Source organism: Nothoprocta perdicaria, unplaced genomic scaffold, assembly GCF_003342845.1.
Source record: "Nothoprocta perdicaria isolate Ctin4 unplaced genomic scaffold, notPer1 scaffold_20, whole genome shotgun sequence".
Lineage (NCBI taxonomy): Eukaryota > Metazoa > Chordata > Aves > Tinamiformes > Tinamidae > Nothoprocta > Nothoprocta perdicaria.
In genome coordinates, this window is record NW_020455205.1 from 7,057,558 (window position 1) to 7,071,716 (window position 14,159).

Below are 14,159 nucleotides of genomic sequence, written 5' to 3' on the forward strand. Positions count from 1 at the left end.
TAGTAATTTGTTTTCAGGAAAGTGTTAACCAAAGAGTGCACAAGGTAAATAAGATTAACTGTAAAAGTACAACTCTATTTTTAAGGCATGACGTAGTTTTGCATTTGTTCCATTTCCATACATTTTTTTTTGACTCTAAGTAAAACTGGAAACTTATCAAATAGCAGCATCTCAGGTACAATGGAGGCTGAAAATAGACAGCGAAGGAAAAATTTCAAACCGCATTAGATTGGCAAGTGTGAACATGAACTCACTGAATTTATTTAGAAAAATGGAATTTTAGGAAATCAGGAGGTGACAATTCATAAAACCAAAAAGGCTAAACACAATAAAAACTGGGAACAAGAAGCATTTGACTGACTGTAGTACCTAACTTGCATTTTTCTCACTCCTTCAACCATCTCCGTTGCCATGAGCATCAAATCCCACATGCAGAAAAGCGGAACACTCCCACAGTGGCATTTATGGATTTCCATGGGAAAACAGATGAAGTAACTCCAAGGCCACGTGCACAACCTGCAGCCAGTCCAGGGCTGCCACAAGCAAAGGGAACTGGGTGGTCCTGCTCTGCAGAAAATGAGGAGGGTCTCCAGGCCCAGGTGGCTGTTGGTAAAAACTACCACTGAGATGCGACATCAGCTTGGATGCAAGTGCACCAGGACATTGATAAAAATGACCTTTTCAGGACATTGATAAAAATAATCTTTTCTTAAAAAAAATAATTAGTTGCAATGAGATTTATATATGAAAGTTAGATATAGTCCTATTGGACAGGAAGGAAAGGAATGTCAAGATAGACATGCTGCAAGCACAATCAAGTGAATGTCTGAGCAAGAGACAGCCCTTGCAAGGGGTTATATGGTCTTAACTGACTTTAAATGAATATGAAAATTAGATTAAAGACAAGTTTGAGGAATGGTCCTTTGATGCTTTCCCTAAAGGCAGCTCATTTTGCATTTGTCAATTCTCTAGTTTTGCTAAAATTGCTGCCTATGGTAAGAGTGGCAAGAAAGGAAAAAGGATGTTAAATTCATGTTTTGATTTCTAATAAATTCATCATTTATCATTATATTCATTATTATTATCATAATTCCTATCACCCAATAAAAGAGAAGGCAGCAGCACATCTAGCACAGAYGACTTTGGAGGAAGAAGTGAGAAAGATTTGTTAAATGGGACAGGCTGCTGAAACTCTCAATAGGAAAATCTTATGAATGAAGATCTCCATCTGGGAACGGATCACTCGACTCCAACGTGTCAGCCCGTTGCCACGGAAACGTGACAAAGAACAAGCACACTCATTAATACCGATCACGGTGATAAATGGGCAGATCAACCTCGAATATTGGAACAATTACTGGGCAGCGAAGGGGAGGCTGAAAACTGAGGCTGCTCCTGTGAAAAGGATTTCTCCGGGACTTGCAGACATCTGTGCAAGTGCCATTGCCACAGCTYCATCGGTAATGACATTATACTTTGGCTCGGCTAAGGGGAAAAAAACAGACAAAAACCACAGATCTGGCCTCCCACTCCTTTTTCTTTTTTTTCCTTACTAACTCCATCAATTAGATCTGGGCTTGCTCTGACTTTTGCATAAATCTTTTGTTAAATACCAAGCCTTAAAAAAGAAGAGGGCTATCTGTTATTTATATGAAGGTGCCGTCCCATTTCAAACATCTAAAGCCTGACAGATTTGGCTCTGCTGTTCGCGAAAGGGATGACGGGGGCGCCTCTGTTCGCTATTTTTAGCAAGATACATCACGGATCAGACGTGAGCTATATGGTACTTCAGTCAGGCTGCCAGGAAGAAGGTTCTGACCGCACCTTTGTTTTCCTGTGCTCCAGATTTGTTTTGCACTCTCTCTTGCCTCTGTCGTGAGGGATGTGCGGAGATTTCTCCTTCGTTTGTTAAAATGCCAGCGTCTCTCTGCACAACACGAGCCCCGAYTGGCACGACGCGTTTCCCTGTGCTACACTTGCTTCTACCTGGCGCAGAAGCGGTTCCCACTGCTGYGCACAAGGCACCAGGCACCGCAGATCAAAGCTTCGTGGACCCTCCTCCCTCAGAGATGTGAAAGCCAGTACTATATTTAGGAAAAGGACCAACCTGCTCTTTCTAAAAATATCTGCTAAAATCCGTGAAAGATTTGCTGCAACTTAGCTGAAACCCATTTAGCAGCAGGTGAGTCATTTTGATGGTAAAATCAAAACAYATCAACCATCATCAACAACGCCACTGTAAATGCACTGCAGGATGGGCTGTTGTGGACTTAGATTTCCCCAGATCCAGCCTTGGCATTAGCACAAAGCATTAACATCAAGGACGSAGAAGTATCGTGACTAGCTTGTGTGGGGGATTGCAGAGTTTCCCCAAGGCCTTTGGGAATCACCTGCCTGGAGCGCTGCACATAGAAGCCGTTCTGCTCTGGGGCACAGGATGGATGAGATGAGCTCTTCAGACCCTTTTCCGCTCTAGCCATCTATTCGTGCACCTGACAGCAACTGCACGTATATTGGCAGATACCACGCCAAATATTAAAAGAGACCCACAATTAGGAAAGAAGTGTGAAGCCTGTAAATGAATATTTCTCAAAGAAAAGTTTGGATACGAGAGGAYGCGCCACTTATCTCTTCACCCTCAACTTCAAGCCCTTGGGGAAAGTGGTATCAATGTGGTCACTGGTTCTGATTGAAGTACAGCAAGGGTTGAGACTGAAATGCCACCAAAGAGCCAGCAAAGCTGGTGAGCAGCCCATCGTCTTCATCCATGATCACGCCTTGCACTGGTCACGTCTCGGGCAATTCTGCAGTCTAGCGATCATGTTGTTTTTGCTAATATGAAATACTGAAGGAGAAAAAATAGCCTAGGAAATAAGCAGACCTATTTCTCCCAAAGGAATATCTGAAGAGATTTGTTCAGATTTTCCAAACGAAGTTACACAAACCTTAATCTAATCTGAAATAATGCAGAAGTCACTGCTGAAGCCAAGTTGGTGGACAGAATCAGATATTAAACAGAGCACAGGTACGCAAAACAAATTTTGCCAACAAGATATAAATCATCCAACAGAAACCATTTAATATGTCTAAATACACTAAAGCAAAGGGTTCCAGCAGGTCTGGAAAGATCACCCTCCAGTACTGTCTCCTTCCTAAATACTTCCAATATAAGACTGCAAGGTTTGGCATTTGGGGGAGAAGCAAAGGGTTTTAAATTGTCCATTTTAAATGCAGGCAAGCACCTGCATTTCTGCCTCAGATTAAACCAAGTCATCCAGATGTGAGGCATCTTTTGGAGCTCCCCCATTTCCCCCCAAACCTGGTTGCTGCCACCCAGGAACTTCTGCTTCCACCCAGGAACCGCACTTCGGCTTTGAGCAGCGGCTGAGCTGCGGTGCTTTTTTCAGCACCTAAAATGGCACAAGAGAGGAACAGCTCTTTTCTGAGCTATCCAGTAGTTCCCATTACATCCCTGTGTCACGTCCACGCTCTATGGAACATTTACTCCCTCAAGGGTGATGTCTGCTCAAAATCGAACTAGGAAATTTTAGCAAATTTCCTCCTATTTTATCAGGCTATTTCCTTTCAGGCCCAAATCACAGCAGCTTGTAACAACAAAGCGCCTCCAGGCCTGGCGGGTTTGACCRGGGACGGTTCCATTATCTTTAATGGGCTTCAGCTCAACTTCTCCTGATACCAGAGCAAAGAAAACTCCCACTGCCTTATTAACCCATCCTTCATCAGTGCCATCAGTGCTGCTACTTGCTCTGGTCCGTTCACTCTCTGCATCCCTCTCCCCCAAAAGCAGGGCCCCACTCGTGCCTGTGGGAAGGGAACATGCTGTTCTGAGGCCCAGATGCTGCTGCTGAGCAAGCTCCTCAGTTCACACGTCGGAGGCCTCCGATTTGCTTTCCCCCCAGTTTAATAAAGCGACAGATGGTCGTCGAGCCATAATCGGGCTCCCTTGTTTGCRGCGGGCTCGTTCTCCGATGTGCTGACGGGGACAGAGCACGCGCGGCTGAAGCCAGGGAGCCTCRAGCCCTGCGCGGTTCTTCCTCGCACAAAAGCCTCCTAAGGCCAAACTGTGCTTGGACCRCTACAAAGTGCCAGTGCTCTAAGTACAACAGACCCAAACGACAGAGCCGGGTACACCCGGTGAACAGTACAGTGTGCAAGCAATCCTGTCAGTGTTGTTTTGTATGGTCTTTYCATAATGATTTCCTTTTTTCCATATGCGATCTCTTATTAGCTCTGCATAGGAAACAAAGGGCAAGGCACCATGTTCTGCACGTTCACCTCCTCGTGCTCAGGAGCACTCACCACCCACAGGGAAAGGACTCTGCCCTGCTCAGGTCCAACGAGCGCCTTCCCAACTCCCTCTCAGACTTCCTCCCATCTCCTCAGGGTTAAATCTCTTTGCACATTCCCTATTTTACAAAAACAGGCTTTTTTTACTTTGGAGGAGTGCTGGGAGGATTTATATCTGTATAAATGGTGGATGGGTGGGAGATACCAGGTACCCAAAATCTGTTACTTGGGAAACAATCTCTGGGGACATGTGGCCTCACGGATACTGCAGTGGGAGGACTGGAGGTCTCCCGAAATCCATGAAGGAAGGAAGTGCCTTTTGCTCTGCTTCACAGCAGCTCCCTGACAGACAGGTCAGTGGTGCTCCCAAGCCCAAGAAACTCAGCAAACACTCCAGAAATCACTTGTTGGAGMTATTTTTTTTTCCTCTTTTTTCAGAATAAACGAGAAAAAACATCAACGAAAAAGCGACCAAGCTGAGCATGSACAGAGAGCCAAGCGCACAAGGCAGGGKAAGGGTGGCCCGGCTCGGCTCCGGGCACCTCCAGGAAGCTCCGGCTGCGCCCTCCTCCCTTCCCTGCCCTTTCCTTTCCCCTTTCCCCTTCCCTTTCCTCTTGCCTTGGGCACCCAGGGCAAAATACTGAGGGTCAGGGTCAGGCAACTGTAGCAGGGCCTGCACGCTCGGCACTCGCACCCAGCAAAAAAGGGTAGAACGCAGTAGGACCTCAGAGGTCATTTGCTTAGTTTGGAAAGGGTCTTAAAAGGCACGAGCTCAATATTCAGCAACCCTGTGCCACTTACCACGGAACAAGTCACACCTCCCGCATGCTGCAGTCTTTAATTACACCCTCTCTGGAGCGCTTAAATACCCCCTTGTGCTTCGGGTCCAAGGGAGCACTATATATACAGCAGCCCCGAAGAAACAGCCGTGTGATGGTTTAATTAAAGACTCCTGTGCGGCAGCAAAGCCAAGAAGCGGCGCTGAAGCTGCGTCCTCATAACCACCTTTCTGTAATGCAGATTTTTGGCATGGTTGGACTGCACAACTCACACACTCCCCATCTTTTGCTTTGTTTTGCACTTAARTAACACGGTGCTCTGAGCCAGACACGCAGTTGTCTGCAAGAAGCCATTGCTCAGGTAGGGCTGATGATAGCTATCCTGCTCGGCAGGAAGGACACGCTGCAAATGCAATTACCTGGCCCACTAAAAAGATCATAYTGAAAAATGAGAGCCAGAGGAAACAAGGAGCAAGAAAATACAAAAGGGCACACTGCATGAATAGGAAAGTATGGTGCCCTGCAAATGCTGATACTCCTATCAAATTACCAAGTAAGTTTTGGGGTACAGTTTGCAGTTTACTATTGCAGCACCCCATATTGCAACAACCTCGTTCATACATTTGACCACCACAAACCTTTCTGGGGCTTTGCAGGATCAAGCAACGAGTGTGACCCTGCCCTGAAGAAAAATCTTTGCACCACTCAAACTGCAAAAGCAAAGATTAAAGTATTGGCTTTACTTCCAACGCCTCTCCCTTTGCTACAGAGCAGAGAAAAAGAGAGAGGAAAAAAAAGAGAAAGGGCCAAGGAACAAACCCTGGACTATAACATAGCCAGCACAGGCCTCTGCCTAATAAGCTGGTGAGAACCACATAACAGATGGCCAAAGAACAGGGAAACCTTCAAAACCAGTAACATCTTCCATGGGAATCGGTCACCTTTCATGAGAAGATTTACAAGCACTTTATGAACATAAATTTCCTGCGTGATGGGAATTATTTTCATTTTATTGGTGGGTAAACAAAATTCAGTAACTAGCTTGGATGTCACACTGCTTTGGACACTGAGAAAGCAACGTGGCCAACTCACATACTCCACAAATCTACTGGATCTCCATAGTTCCCATAAGCCTTTCCATACTTAACTTCCTGATTTTAGAACCATCCTGGTGAGCAGTTAGCCAATTACACCATTAAACACTTAGCAAAACAGTCAGCAGTTACGATAAAACCTTCTCAAGAATCTGCTGAGAATTTGCCCTGACACAGTTTTCTCATATTAAAATATTAGTCTATCAAGTTTTTCCCTGCTTATGTACCTCACAAAGAATATTTGTAAATCATCAGCTATTTAATTACCTGCACTACAAAAGGGACAGAATGATTATCTAGGACCAGGAACATGCTGAATGTCCACGATGGGCACAGCATCTCCTCATTGCCAGGATTTCTCTAAGTCATGCTGAGGTAGGGATGCAAAGCAAACTTAATTTATAAAACACAGTGCACATTTCCAGATGCAAAAGATTTAATACTTAATTCCATTACATGACTTACAAGACATCTAAAGAGCTACGAAGCTTACTGCTAAGGCAAAGGCTAATATGTTTAGGCAAAAAACACTATGTTTAAGRGTCATTCGTTATCTCTGGAAGATGCCAGCCTCCCAGAGTAGCACGCACTTTTCAAAGGAGTTTTARTACTAGTTGCAAAAAAAAAGCAAAAATGCGAGTCCTTGGAGTGCTTATTCTAGTCAAGCACTTTTTCTATCAAAAGATCTCAAGATACATCCAATTCCCACAGGAAGAATCCAACACAAAACAAGACAAACTCCCAGGGTGGGAGGGTCACACGCATATCATTTCTAATAAATAAAACTCTGTCATGAATGAGGAGATGCCCATAACCCAAACAGCTCCCCTTTTCCCCTTCCAAGGAGCCTAAGATCAGTGCTGAAACTACAAACGCACAGACCCTGGAACACGAGGGCATTTTCCTTGGTGCCCCCGGCCCGGGGCTGCTGCACTGGTTTATTGGAGCAGACGGGGCCGGCTCGGGGCTCAGCAGAAGCGCGGGCTGCAAAACGYGCCCGTCGGTCTCTCTCTTTCCCAGCAAGCGTTTGGGGAATGTTTTTAGAAAAAACAAAGCTATGCTGCAATTGACTTCTAAGGGCTTCTTTGGTTACACAGAGTAGCATACACAAATATCAGCAACTTGGGCTAGGTTTTCCTTGTATTTATACAATATCAGGAAGTAATTTAGTCTAACGTTAGCATTATGTCTCCCAAATGAATACGTATTTGTGTACCTTCAGAAGGCCTGACACTTACCTGGTGAATCAGAAAGTGATCCCCCACCTCACTGAGATTTTCACAGCCAAATAGCCAAATTCTTTTTTTTTTTTGGAGAGGGGGTTGGAAGGAGGGGTGTATGGTTTGTGACCTGGTAAGACAACGCTGGGCAAATGAAAAAAAACAAAAATAACAACAACAAAAAAAAAAGTGGTGCCTGGAAGTACAGTGGCATTTTAACTACCATTCTTCCTACCTCAAAATTATCTGCATACATTTCCAAGSCCTTTCAAAGACAAGTTAAACATTTGCCCTGAATCTGAGCAACCTTCACACCTTTCGGGTGGACAAACAACACGGTTTAACCTGTAGGGAGGATTTTCCAAGCTGGGGACTCCACTATCAGTTATATAAACAGATCTGTAACTTCTGTCAGCTTAGTTTCTGATACCATAATCTCAAGAAGCAGTGACAAGCAGCAGAAACTTGCTTTGAGTGAATCTGGTGGATTCTTCTTTGATYAGAGGTACCAAAGGAATGACACTGATACCTACATGGCAAAGGCGTGCTGTGTTTTGGAGAAGATAACCTGATGTAGGCTCTAACACTTAAAAATAACAGATCTGGTTCCTTGCATCTGCTCAACCTGCCACCCAGTGCAGACACGCCATGCAATAGCTCCCGGCAGTTTTTTCCTCTTTCTTTTCTTTGTATTTTGTCTTAAGACAAACAAAACCATAAAGCTACTGCAAGACTAAGGGCAGGAAAGAGGAGGCAATTGCTGCAGGTCTACCACAAAACAGGAAAAATTACAGAGCTGGAGTCCACAGGGAACTTGCTGTCTTTGCACCCGTGGATCACCAATGGGCAGATAACCAAAATCTGATTTATTTAATTCTTGCTGCTTCCTCGTGGGAACCAAACAGTAGATTATTGACTTAAGGGTGTTCTCCCAGTTACACCATAAACGTAGATAACAAACACAGTTTTATTGTGCTTCCTACATGAATGCAATGCTGAAGTTTGTCTGAGGTTTTATTCTTTCCTCCCACTTCCTCAAACRGCTGCGATCAGTCCCAAACCACCCATAGGGGGGCCAGAAAGCAGGAGTCTGCGTGAAGTCCAGCACAGCAGGACCTTGCTGGCCGGGAGAGGTGGCAGCAAGCTGTTACTCACGTTTGGAAAATACTCCCAATTTATTTTTACTGGGATTTTACCTGTCATTTTCCCAGTTTTAGAGCTTTGCAGCGTCAGAAAACTCTGCAGAATTGTGTGCACCAGAACCAGATGGAGAAAGTCAGGCTGGAGATGGGAAACTATCGTCTTGGAGCACCCGGACAGTCTGCGCCTGAGGTTTTGAGCAAGATGATACTTCCAGGCTTATCAGTCAAAGAAAGTCTTTGAACAAAGTTATCTCTACAAAGGTTTGGGCACAGTATTTTTGGTGGAGAAGAGGGGTATTCAAGAAAAGTCAAAGGTGCCAATTCTCCCTCCTAAYCTCTTCCTCTATACTGTAGGCAGGTTTTTAAAAATTCACTTTTTCCTCCATTTTCAACACTGTTCCCTATGCACACAATGATGTGCTGCTGTAGGCAGAAGGAGCCTCTTTTAAAGCTGCCATGRCCCACCCTGACCCACAGAGGAGATGCTCGTTTCCATCACGAAGGGCCCTCAGAGACCACCTGCAACCCCCTCCTGCCCAGCAGAGCAGCCTCCTGCTCCTCTGGGAGAAGCGAGAGGTGAGAGGAGGACGGCAACATGGAACGCACTGCTCCCTTATTCCTAGGAACTGGTATGGTGGGGGAAAAAGGACTTCATGCTGTGCCTGMAGCAACTAAACCCTCCCAAAACCCGTGCAGCAATCTCACACTGCACTAATTGATCCRGTTTTCCATCCCAGTACAATATCTAAATTGCAAAGATTTGCTTTTCTTGATTTCTCCCAATGTCCTGAGATAGCTTCATTTATAAATTCCTGTACTTTGTGTTCAGCTTTGCTTAGACCCACTCAGTAACTGGAGCTGCTGCTAATAATAGAAATGCTATCAGGCAATTGCAGCACCGATGCTACTGATTTGCCACAAGATGCTAACCTGGCATGCCTGCTCCTGCTTTCGCAAAGCGCCCGAGAGCTCCATCTAAATATCTGCATTAGACTCTCAGATTAACAGATAGATTCCAAAAATCTCCTTTTCTGCAACAAATCACATTACCCGTTGTTTGCTCATGCATAAAAATTATGTCAATAACCTTCTCCCTAAATGAGCATTTCATGATTTTTCACAAACTGTTGATTTTTGATGAAAAAAACAAAATCCATGTACAAAAGATGTTGCACTATTAAAACATATCCTGAAATCAAGATGACTCTGGGCTCTATCAGAGCATATTGTTCTTCATTGGCATTTACGTTATTAGAATTCTTATATATTGCCCTGGAAATCAGCTTTGAAGTGAAACCATGAATAAAGGAAGATTTATTGCTGCTAGCCTTATTAGAAGGATTTTAAAGTCATTAGAGACCAACAAGGCATAATAATCATATTATATTCAATCTTCTGTAGAACATCTCTTTTGATAGGCCTGCTAACTTGATTATTTAAATAAATATTTCAGTAGAATGCAAAGTTCCTACTAGCGCTTGGGACAAAACACCGATTTAAATATAAGGTGTTTTTTTGTTGTTTTCAGCAAACCATAACTTGTCCTCACAGAATTCATGGGTTTTGTCTTTGGTTTCCTACTTTTAAATGCCAGGGATTTGAATTCACAGGGAACATCTGTTCTCTTGGCTACGGTTTCCACGAGATATTCTGGTCGCTTCCCAGCAATAAGCCAGGAACATTCAGCAATTGAGGGCAACTGGACCTGGACAGGCGAAATCCATGAACTGCTGCAGTACTTTCAACTTTGGTTGACTCTGTGGATCCTCCCCTATCTCTGGGAAGTTGTTCCACCAAGATTTGTCATCCTCATTGAGGTCCTGGGTTCAAATCTAGCACGACTATGCCCTTTCCTGCTGGGGGCTGAATATCACAGCCTCCAGTATGGCACCAGCCTCCTCCTTGATGCACTGAAGGAGCAACACAACAGGCATGTTACAAGGAGATATGTTCAGGATTAATAACACTAAAGGTTAACAGAAAATAAAGTAGGAAGAATACTCTGAAATTTTGGATCTAAGTGATATCGGAAAAAAAAAAAACATTAGTCAGATGGATTCTGGGCTCACACAGGTTGCCTTTCAACAAATCACTTCAGATACAGAACCCAGTGGTTCCTGAAGTCTTTGCTAGAGAAAGATCAGTTGCCGAACCTGGACTTAAGAGCAGCAAACTGCACAACTGACTTAACAGCTGTGCCTGAAAACATGCCACTGCAGGTAGTATATTTTGGATATTGTTTCTGCTGTTTGGAAAGGCTGTCAGCACTCCCAGGAAAGCTAAACAAAACCACGGATAGCACTCCAGCACTGAAAGCAGTCACTCTCTAAAATCCCTTCAGTCGTCATGATCCTTTGCCTCCAGAAGTTACTTCACATTTCTTGGTGTTAAAGTTAAGATCTTTGGCCAGAATCATGCAGTTTAAAAGAAAAAAACATACCACCAAAACTGCCCCCCTGTTAAATGCCAGCTAATGTACTAACATATAAGCTCAAATTCCCTGCATAAACTAACAGAGCTTCTTGTTCATGACTGCACTTACAGTCTGCTTTAAATAACACACTGAATCACAGTTCCTAAAACAACATCTCGCTGGCTGGTAAAGGACCACGCAGGGGAGAAGAAGCCAGCGCTCAGCCTGTGGTTTGTGGACCAGCTCTGTGCTCTTTAGAGCATTCCCAGTGCTCTTACTTTGGGATCCACGGCGGGGAGCAACCATGCCCACAGATGGGCTGGAAAAGCAAAACAGCTCCCCTTAATCCAGAGCAAGGATTTCTTTTTGTGCTGCTAGATGTGTCATTCCTTGTTCTGCACAAACAATCCCTATAAAAAACACCAGAGAAGAAATGCTTGGCACCCTTGGCAGTGATGCACCTATTTTAGGAATAATGAATCCAAGCAGGCTGCGAAACGGCACCAGTTTATTTCTTTGYAGTAATGAGTTTTCAGATAAATGTCTCAGCAGAACTAGAAATCTCAAAGATTTCCAGAATCTGGAAAAGTAATAATGAGGCTGACGTTATGTTTTACACGCCACCTTACCTTTCTTGGTGCACAAGCTTCTGCACTCAGGTCCTGCCTACAGGCCATCCTTCCCATGCAACAGAACTAATGTTTTTATACCAGAGTATCCCAATATCATCAGATCACTAAGCATTCCAAAACTAACGTTTTATTGCTTTATAGGACAATAGGATTAAGGAATTTCTTTTCTTACTAAATAGAATTTATTTTCTTTTTAAAAAAAGTCAGTTATTTTGGTTCCTACTGACAAATACAGATACAAATACGAGGGGCTTAGTGTTATTGGTCGTTTTTTGAACTGTTTTAAGATATGAAGAGCTAAAGCCAGTGTAAGATAATTTTTCCATTCCACATCTCACCCAGACCTCTATTTCAGCTGTCCTGATGCTATATTTTAGTGGGGGGGCAACTGCACTATTGCAAGGATTTAATTTCAGGTTCAGCCCCTTTTATTTTTTGTGAAAGGTTAAGACTCCCCAAAACACCTTGCAGGACATTCACGCCATCCAACACAGATCAGGATCCCGCACCACTTACCCCCAAACACATCTCCGTTCTGGTAGTTTTTGCCTTTCTGAGTTTCCTCTTCGTTTTGAACAGTAGAAACATGCTTGGCTGACGCGCAGCCCATCGCTTCATTCAGACAGCGCCAGCCGGGCCCAACCGCAAACCATGTCTAGAGCTGCACGCTCATCGTCCTTCCAATAATCCACCTTCCTGCTGTGCTGTCAAGAGCTCTCACCTAAAGACAGCAGGAAAGAGGGAGAGAAAAATATTTAACTGCATGTGTTGACCAAAAGGAACCTCTAAACACAGCACATTGGCAAGGCATGGGATGGGCACACGCTGTTGCCATCATTTTACATTTTCAGAAATAATTGAGTGAGCATCAATCCGGGATGATGCCTGCCTTGGCACTGGAGCGCAGCTGTCAAACTTCAAGTCTACCCTTTTGTCTGGAGGAAGCAGCACATGCACATCCACTTGCCACCAAAAAAAAACAATAAGAAATCAACAATATCCACCTCTCTTGCTCCATTTAATGGTTTGCCCATCATGCCAGAACTCTTACTAAGCGTTTTAGTGATTAAGAGCTGCCAATTGCAAGTGTTCAGACAAAATAAAATCAATGAAAGATCTTATGTTGATAGATGGGAAAGAGGATAATGAGCAGCATTTTTCTTTTCCTTTTTGTTCATCACTCTGTTGGATCCAAAAGCCCTTCACCACTCCAGAAGGCAATTATCCACCTTCTGAGATGGACTAAAGCTCCCTAAATCACACAGTGTCACAGAACAGGTGAGCTTTTCCCTCCCAGCCAAACCCCTACGTGCATTTTGAATAATATTCAGTACTTTGCCCCATACGCTTTTGCCTTTTTCCATCACATATMTGGCCACTTAGGCCTAAATTTTTGATTTTTCCATCCCTTGCCAGCTCCAGCTACTCACCCATAAAATGGTGAATTTTGACATTCTCAATGGGTGCTAGTGCTGTCAGCGGCAGGGAGAGCACAAGCCCCTTCTAAAGCTGTCCTCCTCCTGCAGAAGTGCTACACCCACCGAGCCCCCCCAAAACTTCCCTCTCGGCATGTGCAAGCAGCCTGTGAGCTAAGCAGGCCATTCAAGCTACACTGCCATGCACTGCAGCTAGGAGGATGCACTCATTTTACTCAAACTGTATTAGTTGATCTTATGGTTTTGCGGAACGCTGATAATCACAACTGACAACATTTTGCCTCCAAACATGTCCAAATAGTGTGACAGCCCGAATTAAGATAAAAGGTCTCTCTCTCGCTATCAAGGGGCGAAAAGGAACATCCGCAAAGCTTGGAAGCATTAGCCACGCTTTGCTTCTACAGGACACAGTGGAGATGCTCTGAGGCACGGGGAGTGCAGGAGAAATAGCAGAGCAGGAAGGGGAACAGTAAGTGGGCTGTAAAGGAGGTGTGTGCAATGCTAATTTTCTTTAAGGATGTAAATTTGCTTAAGGATTATAGCTTTTAATAGACCAGTGAACAGTGTTGATGGCACAAATGATCATGTTTTTAGTCTTGGAATCCTCCTTTCACGCTTTGAATAAAAGCAACAACCTCAAGGGAAACTTCTCCTCAATTAGAGAGCCCAAGGGAAAAGGAAACAGCCATCACGACCTTGTCTCCACACAAGGAGGTMCAAGGGAGGACAACCAACCACCACACCAAACAAAATGCTTTGCTTTAACCACTGATTAGCAACCCTCAATAGCTAGGAGAGGAGGAAGGTGATGGCCCTGTCCTTCATGACATTGCTCCATTGCTGCTGGAGAAGCAACCTAGGGCAGAACAAAAATACAAAAGCATACAGCTCTTTCTTAGGGAAAAAAAAACACATGCAAAATCACTCTGGGCTTAAAGGAAAGGTGGAGAAATACAAAAGATAATACTTTCCATTTGGGTATTACAAAAACTGTGATCACAACAAAACTACAAATAGTTAATACTTGCAGAGTTTAAGTAAGTATTCCCAGTGCCAACAAATCAGGCTACCAAAGCTTCTCCAAACTGATCCTGGAGGTTAGTCCACCACCACRTAATGTCAGGGGCAGGAAACC

General features: G+C 44.1%; 1 protein-coding gene across 3 annotated transcripts in view; it reads right to left on the minus strand.

The window, feature by feature from the left end:
- The window catches only part of CUNH1orf21 (chromosome unknown C1orf21 homolog), a 48,625-nt gene that overhangs the window by 21,445 nt on the left and 13,021 nt on the right, over window positions 1-14,159 (minus strand). For all 3 annotated transcript variants that reach the window (XM_026038042.1, XM_026038044.1, XM_026038045.1), the window contains one exon: window positions 12,105-12,309. In XM_026038042.1, coding sequence (XP_025893827.1) covers window positions 12,105-12,198 — 94 coding nt within the window. In that variant the 5' untranslated portion in view covers window positions 12,199-12,309. The remainder of the gene's footprint in view (window positions 1-12,104; window positions 12,310-14,159) is intronic.